We start from the raw sequence: 16,972 nt of genomic DNA, 5'->3' as shown, positions 1-16,972 counted from the left end.
GGGAGTTCTGTCCACTGTCCAAGTGGACAGAACTCCCAAAGGCCACCACCGGCCTTCGGTCGCAATAGTTTAACCAGAATAGGGGTTTGTTTTGGGATGCCTGCCTTTCTGGGTGCCTGTCCCAGTCGATGGCAGACATAGAATGCTCCCAACCACAGGGAGATCTCTACAGGCCATTGCTCCTCGTGCCTCTCTAGAGGGGGCCAGGTTCTGGCTCGTGGTCCCCGGTAGGCAAGAACTCCATGCATTGACTGTTGCCAGAAAGATACACATATCCCTTCAGCCTGGATAGCTCTGGGGAGCCGACAGGGCTCCCCCAGAAATTATAATCAACAAAATTATTTATTTTATAACGATCATCAAACACCACTGGCCACACCAACCAAGTGATGCACCACCGGCCACACCAACCAAGTGATGCACCACCGACCAAACCAACCATGTGATGCACCACCGGCCACACCAACCATGTGATGCACCGCCGGCCACACCAACCATGTGATGCACCACCGGCCACACCAACAATGTGATGCACCACCGGCCACACCAACCATGTGATGCACCACCAGCCACACCAACCATGTGATGCACCACCAGCCACACCAACCATGTGATGCACCACTGGCCACACCAACCATGTTATGCACCACTGTACTCACCATCCATGTGATGCACTACCGGCCACACCAACCATGTGATGCACCACCGGCCACACCAACCATGTGATGCACCGCCGGCCACACCAACCATGTGATGCACCACCGGCCACACCAACAATGTGATGCACCACCGGCCACACCAACCATGTGATGCACCACCAGCCACACCAACCATGTGATGCACCACCAGCCACACCAACCATATGATGCACCACTGGCCACACCAACCATGTTATGCACCACTGTACTCACCATCCATGTGATGCACTACCGGCCACACCAACCATGTGATGCACCACCGGCCACACCAACCATGTGATAAACCACCGGCCACACCAACCAAGTGATGCACCACCGGCCACACCAACCATGTGATGCACCACCGGCCACACCAACCATGTGATGAACCACGGGCCACACCAACCATGTGATGCACCACCGGCCACACCAAGTGATGCACCTCCAGCCACACCAACCTTGTGATGCACCACTGGCCACACCAACCATGTGATGCACCACCGACCACACCAACCAAATGATGCACCACCGGCCACACCAACCATGTGATGCACCACCGGCCACACCAACCATGTGATGCACCACCGGCCACACCAACCAAGTGATGCACCACCGGCCACACCAACCATGTGATGCACCACCGGCCACACCAACCATGTGATGCACCACCGGCCACACCAACCATGTGATGCACCACCGGCCACACCAACCATGTGATGCACCACCGGCCACACCAACCAAGTGATGCACCACCGGCCACACCAACCATGTGATGCACCACCGGCCACACCAACCATGTGATGAACCACCGGCCACACCAAGTGATGCACCACTGGCCACACCAACCTTGTGATGCACCACCGGCCACACTAACCAAGTGATGCACCTCCGGCCACATCAACCTTGTGATGCACCACCGGCCACACCAACCATGTGATGCACCACCGGCCACACCAACCAAGTGATGCACCACCGGCCACACCAACCATGTGATGCACCACCGGCCACACCAACCATGTGATGAACCACCGGCCACACCAAGTGATGCACCTCCGGCCACATCAACCTTGTGATGCACCACCGGCCATTCTTCACCAGAAAAAAATAGCGTTTAATGTAATGAAACGTCATTTATTGGGTGAGACCAGGAGACTCTCCTGAAGTATACTGGGCTGATGTGTATATCTTAGACCGTGGCGACAATCAATCGAAGGAGTTCTAAGCCTACCGGGAACAAGAGCCAGAACCTGGCCCCCCTCATGAGAGGCACGAGGAGCAATGGCCTAAAAACACCCCCGTGTAATTGGAAGCAGTCTTTGTCTGCCATCTACCAGGTCAGGCACTCAGAAAGGTAGGAATTTCAAAATAAATGACTGCTAGTCAAAAATTGCAAACTGAAAGCCGAACTAGCAAACAGAACTCCCTAATCAAAAACAAGGAAACAAGCATGACGCCACCACAACCACCGTGCATCTGTCTGCACAAACCCCCTCCCCAGGAGGAGGACGGGGGGTGTCCTAGACCTCCTCGCCGGCAACTCTCCTCAGTTCAGAAGGCTGTTGTGTAGGTGACGGTCGATCGACTCTGGCTCCTCTCTCTGCGCAGTGCTGCTTAGCGGTGTTGTTGCTCTGTGTTGGTGCATGCACTCTAGGTGCATGTAGCCCTAGTCTCTGCCAACACTGAACAATTAAAGACAGTATTAGGCATGAAATGCTGATCTAGAAACAACCAAGACAGAAGAGATAAGAGTTTTAGCCAAAACTGAAGAAAGCCAGCGAAGAGAGAGAGAAAGTGGTGAAACGAGCCCCCGGTAATCTCATACTATTGTCGTAAGGAAATACATAGGTGGGACACCATCAAACCACCCACCCGTTTACCAAACAAATAGCAATAGACAGGCGGCAAAAATTCCAGGCACACAGCACAGAGGAGAAGGTCATACCAGTAAAGTACATCATCAGGTTGATCTGCTGAAAGAGGTTGAGCCACGGAAAAATTTCTGAGTTGAAACACTAGGTTAGAAGCACCAAAAACCAAGACTAGTCTGGCCACCAAGGGCCCAGAAAGATCACCCTCCCCCAATATAACTCCAGAATGTATTTCTTCATGTGTTCACAGCAACAGTAAGCAATATTAAATTTGTTTTCCCGTGATTAGGGAACATTTTAACAATATTAGAAGGAAAAAATATTGTTGGAATTTTTGTTCTTGCACACTGGGAGATAGTCAACTATTAACAGGTGTGCAGCCCAGGGGTTAAATACATAAATGGTGAAATACTAAAGAAATTGTTCACCATATTTGTGACACTGTCACAAATATTCAGCGACGCCAATGGTGAAATTGAAATATGCAGCAGTTGTATGGTTCCCATACTGTATCTCAAGAAGCACATCAATAAACTGGAAAGGGTGCAAAGACATGCTACTAAATAGCTTCCAGAACTGAAAAATAAAACCTACGAGGACAGAAGGAAGGAAGGAAGAAAGGAAGAGAAGCATGATGATCACTATTTATTTTATTTTTATTTATTTATATATACAAGAGTTGTTACGTTCATGCACAGCCACTAGCACGCGTAGCATTTCGGGCAGGTCATTAATCCTATGTTCCCCGGAATACGACCCGCCAAATCGTTTGACAACCAGGTACCCCTTTTACTGTTGGGTAAACAGAACCTACAGTTAAGGATTGATGCCCAGTAAACCCTCAAAGGCCAGGATACCAACCTAGGACAATGTGCTCGCGAAATGCCAGGTGAGTGTCTTACCACTACACCACAGGGACTGTTTAGAAAACTACAGATTGTTTAAATACTACAAGATAGAATCAGTAACTGACAAAATAATCAAGGAAGAACTTTTGAAACTTGCAACTTCATGAACAATAAGCTAAAGATAGACGCTAAGGAAATAAAGGTGATTAAAAACATAGGAAAGTTCTCATTTGTGAATAGAATTATAGAAGGTGGGTACAAGTTGAGGTCAAAACCATCAGTAGCTTCAAAGTGTCAAATGACAGAGTACTGAGAAGATGGGATACCAGAAATGTAGCTCATCCTGCAACTACACTTAAGTAATCACACTTAGGAACTATAATTACATATACACAAATACATGTCAGTCAGCCCAAAAATATAACTTACCTCTCGATTTTTGCCGTCAAGTCCTATTCTCTCAATCTTATTATGAAAGCCATCACACCAATATAGGTGACGTTCTTTGAAGTCAATTGTTAATCCATTGGGCCACTGGAGATCTTTAGTTACAAATGGTTCTCTATGGGTTCCATCCATCCATGCTCGCTCTATCAAGCCATCTCCACCAGCAATAACTCCCCCAACAGTGAATTGCCACACAGTCCAATACATGAAGCCTTCTCCCGGGTTTAAAACTATCGCTCTTGCATTCGTCAGGTTCCCATGAAGAAGCATCTTACGTTTCTCAGGGTTCTTCATAGAGCACACAAATATGGACGACACACCCTGTAGACAAAAAGTGTCAAATGAAAAATTAATGAAATTAAAATGTTTATAGGCAGTGTCATATGAGCTCAGAAGCTTATTACTATCTTCACTATTTAAAACTTACAACTCTGATTTCAATGTGCCCTCTTTCTTTGTATGAGTAAGAATGGGAGGAGTCCCGAGGATTTCAATGTGCCCTCATTCTTTGTGTGAGTTAGAATGAGAGGAGTGCCAAGCTAGGGAATCAGTGAGGGTGCTGCCACCTGGTGACTGATGCAAGTGACAGCTTAGGTTAACTAGTGGAGCATCTCTTCCTAGTACCTGTGATGCCAAGTTGGGCTTTGAAGAGCTTTGAGTGTTTGGAAGTGAATGCTTGGATATGGTGTCAGGCTGAACTGAGATTTTCTCTAGTGACTCTTTACCACCAGTATGGTTCAACAGAAACATGTGGATACATCCCCGTGTTACACCGATGCAGCCTGCCACCCTACTCTCATTGTCATTCTTGCCTCACTCTCACCCCTTGACTCTTATTTATTTATTTATTTTTTTTTGTCCATGAATATTCTTACACGGCCCCTAAGCCTCTTGCTGGCCCACTAAGTGTTACTTATTTATAATTTTATAATATAATTCATTGCATTGGGGGACAGGAAGCCTGTGTGTATTGTCACAAGAATCTCCTTAGGAAACGAGATTGGGCCTATTCCTTCATCACTTATTCAACAACAACATGTCTGCATATTCAACAACAACAACAAGTTTTCAGAAGCCATGTCTAGACGAGCTAATACTATCGTCCCTCCTCCAGTACCCGTCATACTAGTGCACCTGGCATCTGGGAGTCGCCCCACTCGCCGGTCAACAAGCACGTTTGTGTCTGCCGGCTGGTAATTATCGACACACCAGCATCACCTACATGGACAAACCTGTGCATATATAGGAGCCACCAGCAACTACATGGCAGAATACTCTCAGTGCTCCAAGCTGCTACATCTGCTCTCACACTCCCCTGGGTGGTCGTAGATTTACGCAGCTTATGTACATAGTATTCCAGCACCATTTATTTTGATCTTAACGTAATGTTCACTTGTCTGTTTGTTTTTATATTTTTGCACTGAGTATTTAAGCAAAGTCATTGAGAAGATTTTTTTTTTTTTTTTTTAAATTGTTAGTCATTTTTTGTTACATTAAAATATTTAAGTTGTTTCATTCTTTGTACTTTATCCTACAGCTACCACACCATAAAGAGATCCATAGCAGTTTTATTTACTTTCTTTTTTTTTTTTTTGGTTAATGTGATTGGCATTTCAGCTCCCTGAATAGCCGCTGCTCTCTTCCTCATTTTTCCGTCACAGTATTCATACACATTAGGCTTATATCGAGGTCCCTCCCCCCCACCATGCCACCAAGGTCAAATTACTGACCCCACCCAGGATACAACCTCACAACAAGCTGATTAATTCCAGAGTACCTACTTACTGCTAGGTGAACAGGCTCATTAGGTGAAAGGAAATGTGCCCAACCATTTCTGTCCCGCTCGGGATTTGAGCCCAGAATTCTCAATTGTGCGTCGAGAACAAACTCGACTGTACTACCGGGACCCCTTTTAAGCTTCTATCTTAGTACAGTATCTATCTTTTCTATCTTACTTAGGCGATGTATGAGTATTTATGAATTATATGTTGGCTTCAATGAGATTATGTACAATGTGCTTAGGAACTTCTTCTGCTCTGTTAAACCTCAGTTGAAATCTTACTTTGGTTTGACATTTGACATTCCCTCTCAACTTCTGGAACCTGTAAGCCTTTTCCCATGCACATAGGTATCCAAGCCTGATGGTGACTCTCAGAGTGAGAGTCACCATCAGCCTTGGATACCCATGGGAAATACCTTGGATGGGAAAATGACTTACAGGTTCCAGAAGATGAGAGGGAATGTCAACAAGGTGGAGAAATGGCTGACAGACCACTGAAACAGTATCTAACACACTACTGAGTTACAAACCAAAATAAGATTTCAACTGAGGTTTATCAGAGGAGAAGAAATTGTTAAACACATTGGACATAATCTTACTGAAGATTGCCTAACTGTCACCCTTGTGTGACTGTCACCCTTGTGTGACTGTCACCCTTGCTTGCCTGTCACCCTGCCCTGTTGTCACCCTTGCCTGAATGTCATCCTGCCCAGACTGTCACACTTGCCTGTCACCCTTGTCTAACTGTTAGCCTGTTCAGATTCAGACTGTCACTTTGCTGCAAACTGTCACCTTGCTGTGACTGTCACCTTGCTGCAACTGTCACCTTGCTGTGACTGTCACCTTGCTGTGACTGTCACCTTGCTGCAACTGTCACCTTGCTGTGACTGTCACCTTGCTCTGACTGCCACCTTGCTCTGACTGTCACCTTGCTCTGACTGTCACCTTGCTTTAACTGTCACCTTGCTCTGACTGTCACCTTGCTCTGACTGTCACCTTGCTTTAACTGTCACCTTCCTTTAACTGTCACCTTGCTCTGTCCCCTTGCTCTGACTGTTACCTTGCTCTGACTGTCACCTTCCTTTAACTGTCCCCTTGCTCTGTCCCCTTGCTCTGATTGTCACCTTCCTTTAACTGTCACGTTGCTCTGTCCCCTTGCTCTGACTGTCACCTTCCTTTAACTGTCCCCTTGCTCTGACTGTCACCTTGCTCTGACTGTCACCTTCCTTTAACTGTCCCCTTGCTCTGACTGTCACCTTCCTTTAACTGTCCCCTTGCTCTGACTGTCACCTTGCTCTGACTGTCACCTTCCTTTAACTGTCCCCTTGCTCTGACTGTCACCTTCCTTTAACTGTCACCTTGCTCTGACTGTCACCCCTACCTTGACTACAATACTCATGTCCAATGTGACCAGAAAGACTCTTGCACTGAGAAACCTCAAAGTGGAATAGTTCTGAGAATGAATAATTGACACGACTAAACATGATTACCAGCAATAATTCTCTCTATATTTTCTCTAGACATACGGCACACAATGACTGCAACTCACCACACACAAATAATAACATGCCCACAAGACATAAGACGATGAATCCGTGTGCAATACTCACCATGGGTATGCAATTTTAAATTCCAAGGTACAAAATCATATGAAGGCTGACCATAATAAAATAACTTGTATTATATTTCCTGAAAATAAATACAATTTTACAAAATACTGTACAGTTATTAGTAAGAGCAAACTAAATACCTCATCAGTGCTGTGTGCACTGCGTGCCACCCTGTCACGTCAAGACTTACATGAAAAGTAACTCACTATATTCTCTGATAATAAATGTATGAAATATATTCAGCTACTTGCAAGTCTGCATGAGATACCTCGTCAGTCCAATATATATTGCGTGCCATCCAGTCAACAGCCAGGCCCTCAACATTCAACACTGCCGACGTTACGACTGGTTCCCTCTTCGTCCCATCCAAGCTCTGTCGTTCAATCACAAATCTGGAATTTTGAATTATCTATAATGTCAATGCCTCGAATAAATTAATCTACCTGACATTAGTAGTAGTATGCCATGCAATCATTTAACCCTTAGACACCAGCTATGGAGAAATGGTCATACCCACCAATGCAGAAAAAAACCAGCGTTGAATGTAATGAAATGCCATTTTCTGGGTGAGCCCCGGAGGCTCCCTGGAGCTTATCGGGCTAATGTATGTTATATTAGACCAGGACATTAGCTAAGGAGTTCAGACCTACCAGGGACCAGCGCCAGAACCTGGCCCCTTCAGAGAGGTTTCAGGGAGCAATGGCCCTGGAAAACCCCCTTGTGGTTGAGGTTTTCCTTATCTGCCATCGACCGGGGTTAGGCACCCAGAAAGGTAGGCATAACAAAACAAACCCCACATGGTAAAAAACTAAAACAAAAAAACGAACAGAGAGGTAGAAACTCCCTACAATCCCAAGGAAACAAGCAAACATCACACTTTACTGCCGTGCCGATTGTCCACGCAGCCCTCCCCGCCCCAAGAGGGGGAGGGGGGACCCCAGACCTACCGCGCCAGCTGCCTAGCTTCAGTTCGGAAGCTAAGCTTCAACCAACGTGAAAAAACCGCCGACCGGTGGGAGGGAGGGTTGCCAGGGAGCCTACGGGGCTCACCCAGAAAATGGTGTTTCATTACATTCAACGCTCGTTTTCTGTGGGGAGCCCCTACGGCTCTCTGGCGCTTCATACCCAAAGAGAAGGAAAAGAAAGGGCTTACCCGGGAGGCGGCTGCCACAAACTCCGCAATGTGAAGCCGAGACAACAGGCTGCAACCTGCGACCCAAGGCAACAAGAACGCGCAGGAGCAGACGTGCATAAAGAACAGGCAGCCAAGAACCTGTGCGACCCTCAAATCCCTGAGCCCGAAATGAGCCCTAGATGTCACCAACGCAGCAGCAAAAGCTGCAAACGTCCAAACAGCATGGGCGCAAGGACAGACCGCAGGCTGGAAGACTGGAAAACTCTGCGGACGACCTGGGAGACCCGAGCCCTGAAACAGGGAACGAGGGGAACCGGATCAGCCCAAAGCGCATCCCCAGACACGGTACACAAGTAACGACAAAAAGCGCAACAGGACAACACAGGACGCACCCCTGGCCAAACCAATCAAGCATCAATAACCCAAGAACACCTCCAGAAAGCAGCCGTCTCGACCGTCGCCAGGACGGAGAAAGGCTGCAAACGTACAAACCTACCACCAGTACCAAAGAGCAGAAACCTGAACTGAAGGGACTACCACAAACTGAGGAGAAGATAAGAAGGCACCCTGATCAAGGACCAGGACGGCTCAGATGACGCATGAGCACTCCGGAGGTGAAACAAAACACGAGAAAACGTACGAAACGGGGCAGATGTGACGTCCACCCCGAATGCAAGCTGGAGCGGCTCCGCCAGCACCGCACAAAACGAGGCGACAGTAAGAAACAATAAATAACTATAGTCCTGAAAACCCAAGAAAGGACAAGACAACCCAATGCGAAAGAGAAAACCTACGAAGAGCAAGAAAAAGTGCACAGAAACACCAGGAACGTCATACTGTCGCTGAGACGAAGCTCGCAGGTGGGACACCGTCAACAAAGTCACTTGATCACCAGAGAGATGGTGATACACGCGTCAAAATACCAGACGCGAAGAGCCGAGGAGAAGGCCGAACCAGTTATGTACAGGACCGATCCGACCTGCCGAAAGAGGAGGAGCCGCGGGAAAACGCACTGTGTTCGGACATCTATCAAGCAGTGTCTGAAAATAAAGCTGGGCTGGCCACCAAGGGACCATAAGGACTACTCTCGTGGGAATGGGCTCCAACCAAGCCAGAACCCGAAGCAACAGCTGGACCGGGAGAAGAGGAACAGGTACCCCCACCTCGACCAGTCCTGCCAAAAGGCATCCACCGTGAACGTCTTGCAGGCAGGTAAGGGCGCCACATAGAATGGGCAACGCCTAGACCACGCCGTCTCGAAGACGTCCATGGCCAAGAGTCCATACGTCCGGCAGAGCAACGAAGCGAGTCTGCAACGACTGGCCAATCCACGAACAGAGGAATGAACCGAGACAGCTGTCCGCCAGGACGCAGGACATACCCAGGACATGAACCTCACAGTTAGCCAAACCCCGAGAATCCAGCAACCGAGCCACTCTAAGGGACCAACCCCAAAGGTCAAACACTTAAGAGAAACCCTGTGGTTCCGGCAAAAAACTGCCAGAGAACAGTCCGAATGGAGCTGAATAGTAGAACACTGAGTGACCCAAACCCTCCGAAGTGCAAACCAGACAGTCACGAACTCCCAAACCATGCTGTGAGCCCAACGGACGGACAGACCCCACCATCCTCAGCCGACCTGGTCCGACCTGGTGAGCACTGGTCACAAAGCCCCAACTGAGAGACGACGCATTTGTGAACACATCGAGTGAAGGCTCTGGGAGGTGTCAAGGCACGGAACCCCGAAAACCCCAAAGAGGAAGCTGGTGACGCAGCACCAACACAAGATCCCCGGAGGAACGAACCCAACGATTGCAAGAGAGGTGGAAGGGGAGTCTCCGAAGGAACCAAAGAGACACCGAAGCCAAACCCTACCCCTCGGCCAGACCAGCACGTTGAAGTTCAGACTCCCGCACAACTGCTCGAGCAACCGCCGAGCAACCTGGGACCCCCTCATGAACAGCCGAAGGCGGGACCACAGCCATAGCAACACTTCTGGAGGGAAAGACAAGGAGCGGCCCAAGAGCCCTAAACAAGACCCAGCCAGGTCCGAACCTGGGATGGAAACAGATGGAACGGCCTCCAGATCACCAGGAACCCAAACTCGGCGATCTGGAAATAACCACACCCCTGGCGAACAGACAAGCGGACTGACTGGGAGCCCACACCAGCCAGTCGTCAAGGTAGACCAGACACCGAATCCCAAGCAGACTCAGACAGGACACCAAGATCCGGTAAAGATGCGTTAATACACCAAGTGCCAATTACAAAATAGGGAAGGCTACAAAAGCGGCAAGCCTGAAGCCCCACCACCAACTGTGCCAGTCCCAGAAAACTGGAGAGGAACGTGCCAAGAATTGACCTGGAGGTCCAGGGCCGCCATCCAGGCACTCGGCCCCAACAGAAGCCGGACAGGAGACAACAGTCCTTCAATGAGGACATAGAATCCAGGGCGCAGACAGAAGAAGTCTAGAATAACAGCAGATTCAACAGGCCCATGTCTGCATAGAGCAGACGGGAGCCCCAGAAGGATGGGGCGGATCGACCACGTCCAACGCACCCACTAAGATGACATCACGAAGCGCAGGGGAAGAAGCCCACCCCGCCAGCCCTGAACCCCCCAAAGGGGAAGAAGCCGTCCACTGCCACTACCAGAGACCGGAAGACAACCAAAAGCGCCCACCAACTGCGGAACCATGCGAGAGTCAACAGAGCAAGCTGCTTCCCCAGCGCCCCGTCAACAGAGAAGAGAACAGAGCCCCTTCCAAAAGAAAAAGTATACATACACATATACACATATATACATATATATTATATATACACATATACATACCTATACATACACACATACATACCTATACATACACACAAGGTATGTTACACACACACAGAGCCACAGAGATATTACAGGAAAGAGATGGTTGGGTTGACTGCATCTATCTGGACCTAAAAAAGGCTTTCGACAGAGTTCCACATAAGAGGTTGTTCTGGAAACTGGAAAATATTGGAGGGGGTGACAGGTAAGCTTCTGACATGGATGAAAAATTTTCTGACTGATAGAAAAATGGAGAATGGAGAAATGTCACAAGTGGAGTACCACAGGGTTCAGTTCTTGCACCAGTGATGTTTATTGTCTACATAAATGATCTACCAGTTGGTACACAGAATTATATGAACATGTTTGCTGATGATGCTAAGATAATAGGAAGGATAAGAAATTTAGATGATTGTCATGCCCTTCAAAAAGACCTGGACAAAATAAGTATATGGAGCACCACTTGGCAAATGGAATTTAATGTTAATAAATGCCATGTTATGGAATGTGGAATAGGAGAACATAGACCCCACACAACCTATATATTATGTGAGAAATCTTTAAAGAATTCTGATAAAGAAAGAGATCTAGGGGTGGTTCTAGATAGAAAACTATCACCTGAGGACCACATAAAGAATATTGTGCAAGGAGCCTATGCTATGCTTTCTAACTTCAGAATTGCTTTTAAATACATGGATGGCGATATACTAAAGAAATTGTTCATGACTTTTGTTAGGCCAAAGCTAGAATATGCAGCGGTTGTGTGGTGCCCATATCTTAAGAAGCACATCAACAAACTGGAAAAGGTGCAAAGACATGCTACTAAGTGGCTCCCAGAACTGAAGGGCAAGAGCTACGAGGAGAGGTTAGAAGCATTAAATATGCCAAAACTAGAAGACAGAAGAAAAAGAGGTGATATGATCACTACGTACAAAATAGTACTGTAACAGGAACTGATAAAATCGACAGGGAAGACTTCCCGAGACCTGGAACTTCAAGAACAAGAGGTCATAGATTTAAACTAGCTAAACACAGATGCCGAAGAAATATAAGAAAATTCACCTTCGCAAATAGAGTGGTAGATGGTTGGAACAAGTTAAGTGAGAAGGTGGTGGAGGCCAAGACCGTCAGTAGTGTCAAAGCGTTATATGACAAAGAGTGCTGGGAAGACGGGACACCACGAGCGTAGCTCTCATCCTCTAACTACACTTAGGTAATTACTTAGGTAATTACACACGTGCGTATGCACATACATATGTGTGCACACACACACAGTGTACATGTGTACACACACACATACGTGAAAAGAAAATTATAAGCCGCCGACCAGTGGGCAGAGAGCACCACACCGGCCAAGCAAAGAAGGCACAAAACTGCATCAAAAGGCCCACCTCGACAACAAAACTTCAAAGTCCCAGCACAACCACAACACGTGGTTGTGCTGTTCCACGTGCCAAGACCCAGAAAGATTAGTCTGCAAGCCAGGAAGACCCCGGAACTCCAGAAGGCAGAACCAGGTCACACATGAGGAAACAAAGCCCCCTGAACCCACAAAGGGGGCCCAAGAGGAAGAAACCTCCGGAACGAAACCAAAGAACCCAAAGGAACCCAGAATCGAACCAGGGGGAGCCCAAACCACCACATTTGTCGGCAGAGATACACCACAGAAAGGCAAAGCACAGCCCCCAGACATAACCCCCAGGAAAACGGTCAAAACAGACCTAAAACCAAGGGAGAAGGTGTGGGAGCAAGCATAATAGACAGGGACACTGAGCCCAAACCCTAGGGCCCAGACCCATAACAGACAAAATGGAAAACCCGGTGTAAAATAAACACTCAAACGTTCCCAGAGGAATAGGAAACGAGCAGAAAACACCAGAAAAGCAAAGAAACGACAACAGGAGAATAAAACCCCTGAAAAAAGGTGAAAAACTCACCCAAGATGCTCGCTCGCACACCCAGGCGCATGTAAACAAACCGCAACGCCGCCCTGGTGGCCACGCCAGGATACCGGCAGAAGAAAATGGCCACCAGAACAGAGGGCTGTGACCGACGCGAAATATACGAAAACACGCCAGCAAAAGTGGGAAGCAAGCAGACTGGATGGGCCATGGGTCCGCCAAACCTTGACGGGATTTTCCAGGGCTCGTAGGGGGTTCAGCCTACAGGTAGCCCAGGCAATGGTGCTGCAAAGCCAGTTGAGCCCGTGTATGGCAACAAGAAGGAATAGGGCTATAATTGGACCCCCGAGAGGTGTACAAGCATGATGGCCTAGAGGAGGGCCACCAAACTACCTTACGGAGACTAATAGTCAAACCAGGCAGACCTCCTCCAAGTAAAAACAAAAAGAAAAGAAAAACCCCGCAAAAGCACAACCACAACAGGAGGAACAGGGAACACAACCGCCACGTTCGTAGGCACGCTGTGCAGCACCTCGCGCTCCAAACCAGCAACAACACCACTTCCGACCCAAGACCAAACAAGGCCACTAAACCCCAGTTGGCCCCAAGGGCGAGGCAACTGCCAAGCAGCAGGAACCCCTACGAAAGTGAAGCCCGAAAGCACCAGGGAAGGTAACCCTAGACCCCAAGGGTAGTACTCAGAGGGTGCTTAGGCAAGGCAGCCCTAAGTGCAGTACTTTATGTTACTCCTAGCCAATGTGCCACAAACAGCAGGAAACACCACAAGGGCACAAAATCCAGCAAATTCTGAGGCCAGAGTCAACATCCACCCCAGATGCGCTTCAGTCACGAACTGAGGTGTGAGGGGCCGGTGTATGAGTCCTGGGCTTCCCTCTCCCCAGGATGGGGAGGGGGGCTGCACAGACAAGCTGTGCAGTGGTAGTGAATGACAACTGCTTGTTTGCTGGTTTCCTTAGTTTTCTTTTGGGGAGTTCTATTTCTCTGTTTGGTCTTGGGTTTTTACAATTTCTTCCATGTGGGGTTTGTTTTGAGATGCCTTCCTTTCTGGGTGCCTAACCCCGGTAGATGGCAGACAAGGAATACCCCCAAATATAAGGGGTGTGTTCTCCTTTAGCCATTGCTCCCTGAGCCTCTCTGAGGGGGGGAGGGGCCAGGTTCCGGCTCTGGTCCCTGGAAGGCAGGACTCCATTGACTGAAGCCCCAGACTATAGCACATAGCATTCCTATAGCTCCAGGGAGCCGAAGGGGCTCCCCACAGAAAATCAAATAATGTAGCATAAACGAGCAAAATACAGATGCAAAAGAATTCTTTTGTGGTCTGGAATGAATCTATCCATTTGAGCAAGATTCTAACATACAGTGCATACTAAATGTTCATAGCTCATTACTAGACTAACTACTTAACAACATTTGAACAGGGGTTTAATGTATAGTGTATACCAAATGTTTATACTGTATGAGCTCAGTTATCCAAAGCCCACTGAGCCTAATATTTGGGTTATCTGGCAAAAACCGCATGCAGATAATTTTCTGGCAAAACTTCATGATATCCAAACAGAAATTCGGATAACTGGAGATTAGGTTACGTAAATTTTCAAGATCTACAGTATACAAAAAGCTGAACTACAACAAGGTATCTTCTTGAGGTTATCTTGAGATGATTTCGGAGCTTAGCGTCCTAGGGGGGGGGGAGGGATCCTTGACCAGGCCTCCTTTTTGTTACTCGCCCCCCAGGAAGCAGCCCGTAGCAGCTGTCTAACTCCCAGGTACCTATTTAGTGCTAGGTAACAAGGGCATCAGGGTGAAAGAAACATTTTTGCCCATTTGTCTCCGCCTTCACTGGGGATTGAACCCGGAACCTCAGGACCAAGAATCCGAAGCGCTGTCTACCCAGCTGTCAGGCACCCCTGCTAAAGTTTCTGTTTAAAATTGCATTTCTGTGGAGAGCCTCCTTCGGCTCCCAGGAGCTATACTGGGTTGATGTGTATATATTAGACTGTGGCAACAGTCAATTAAAGGAGTTCTAGGCCTACTGGAGACCAGAGCCAGAACCTGGCCCCCTCAAGAGAGGCACAAGAAGCAATGACCTAAAGACACCCCTGTGTAATTGGAAGCACTCTTTGTCTGCCATCTACCAAGTCAGGCACCCAGAAAGGTAGGAATTTCAAAACAAACTACTGCTGATTAAATAATTTGCAAACCGAAAGCCGAACTAGCAACAGAACTCTCCAATCAAGGAAACAAGTATGACGTCACCACACACGCCGCGCATCTGTCTGTGCAACCCCCCCCCCTCCCCAGGAGAGGGACAGGGGGGGGGGGTCTTTAGACCTCCACGCCAGCAACTCTTTAGTTCACAGGCTGTTGTGAGGGCAAACGGTCAATCGACTCTGGCTCCATCCTTTGAGCAGTGCTGCAGTGCGGTGTTGTTCAGTTTTGGTATCGTGCGAACCAGGAGTAACAAAAGAGTACTGGGGCTGCATGAACCTTGGGCCCCATTCCCTAGGTGCTCTGTAAGTACTGCCCCTGCGGCTTCAGGGTTATCTTCCCTGAGCCATTCGGGAACTACCTCCGCACGGTTCTGTTGCTGCTCGGTGATTGCCAGCCTTTGGGGTTCTGCTGAGGTGTTTCTTGCTCCTGTTTTCCCTTGGGTTTGGAGGTAGTTTTGCCGCTGGCAGGGGCGCGACATACTGTGCAGCTGTCTGATATACGCATAGCGACCGGTTCTGTTCACCTGGAGACGTGCTTTAGCGGGGTTTTTGTTTTGTTTTGTTTTGTTTTGTTTTGCCTGGCGGGGGTCTGCCAGGTGTGGCGGTAGGACCACTTGTAGGTTTTTGGTGGCCCTCCACTAGGTCCCCGTGCTTGCACACGTCGCAGGGGTTCAGCTTATTGTTTGTTTGCTTGGTAGCTCTGGGATAACTGGTTAGCAATACTTCGCCTGGGCTTCCCTTAGCAGTCAGCCTAAGGGCCATAGAAACCCCCTTGGGGGCTCAGTGGTCCGATGGAGGAGACCTCAAAGTCCCACCTCGCCTTGTGCGAGTTTGAAGGTTGCTCTGTCTCCTTGACTCAGGGTAACACTCACCATCTTTGTCTCTGCCTTGCTGCTTGTTGGGTCAATGACACTTTTGACCCGGAGTCCTGCAAGTGGTGTTCCTTGTTTGTCCTCCAATTCACCCAGTCCAATGAGATTGATATTCGGGTGCCAGCAGCTTCATCGTTGCATGCAAGGTTTAGGTTGCTGCAACGCGCAAGGTTGGTTGCCTTTCCGAATGCCCCGCAGCTGCCCCATTTTGGTTATAGGGACCCAGACTTGGGGGTGTTAGTCGCTTCAATTTTGGTTTCTTCTGCACCTCCTAGTCCTTTTCCTGCTGTGGTTCATCCTGCCCCTACCCCTGTTCCCGGCTCCCAAATGTCTGAAGGTTTCTGAGTCAAGGAAGGGTTTACCTAGTGGTGAGTCTTGGGCGGCTTTGGGGAATGCCCCTTCTGGATCGGAGGCGGAGGCATTCGAGCCTGTTCCTCCTGCTGGAGCCCTTGGGCCGTGCCAGCAGGCCCCCCTTCATCCCGGCTTTTCAGGCAGACTCTGCCTTTTCTCCAGAGGCAGAGGGTTTGGAGGACAGCTCGGCCCCGGGTCCTGACGTGGAGGTTCCCAGGGCTGGGGAGGAGTTGACTTGGGGTGCTTGGGCCCTGTTTGACCCCGCTTCGGTGTTGGTACCCTCAGCGTGGGGCTTGTTGTTACAGGGGGAAGGGTTTTCCTATCCCGCCCTCCCTGTACGATTATGATATGGGTGTGACTCCTCCCCGGATTCGGCTCCGGGTTTCCTTGGGTTCCTCGGTTCCCTCCTTCCAGAGGTTTTTGGCTTCCCGCATCAC

General features: G+C 48.7%; 1 protein-coding gene across 1 annotated transcript in view; it reads right to left on the bottom strand.

Moving 5' to 3' along the window:
- LRP1 (LDL receptor protein 1) overlaps positions 1-16,972 on the bottom strand; it is a 704,914-nt gene that overhangs the window by 415,744 nt on the left and 272,198 nt on the right. Inside the window, exons 14-15 of the mRNA XM_069324493.1 lie at positions 7,499-7,622; positions 3,823-4,161 (exon numbers count right to left, since the gene is read on the bottom strand). Coding sequence (XP_069180594.1) covers positions 3,823-4,161; positions 7,499-7,622 — 463 coding nt within the window. The remainder of the gene's footprint in view (positions 1-3,822; positions 4,162-7,498; positions 7,623-16,972) is intronic.

The sequence above is a fragment of the Procambarus clarkii genome, chromosome 14 (genome assembly GCF_040958095.1).
Source record: "Procambarus clarkii isolate CNS0578487 chromosome 14, FALCON_Pclarkii_2.0, whole genome shotgun sequence".
Classification (NCBI taxonomy): Eukaryota; Metazoa; Arthropoda; class Malacostraca; order Decapoda; family Cambaridae; genus Procambarus; species Procambarus clarkii.
This window is presented reverse-complemented; position numbering and strand designations above follow the sequence as displayed.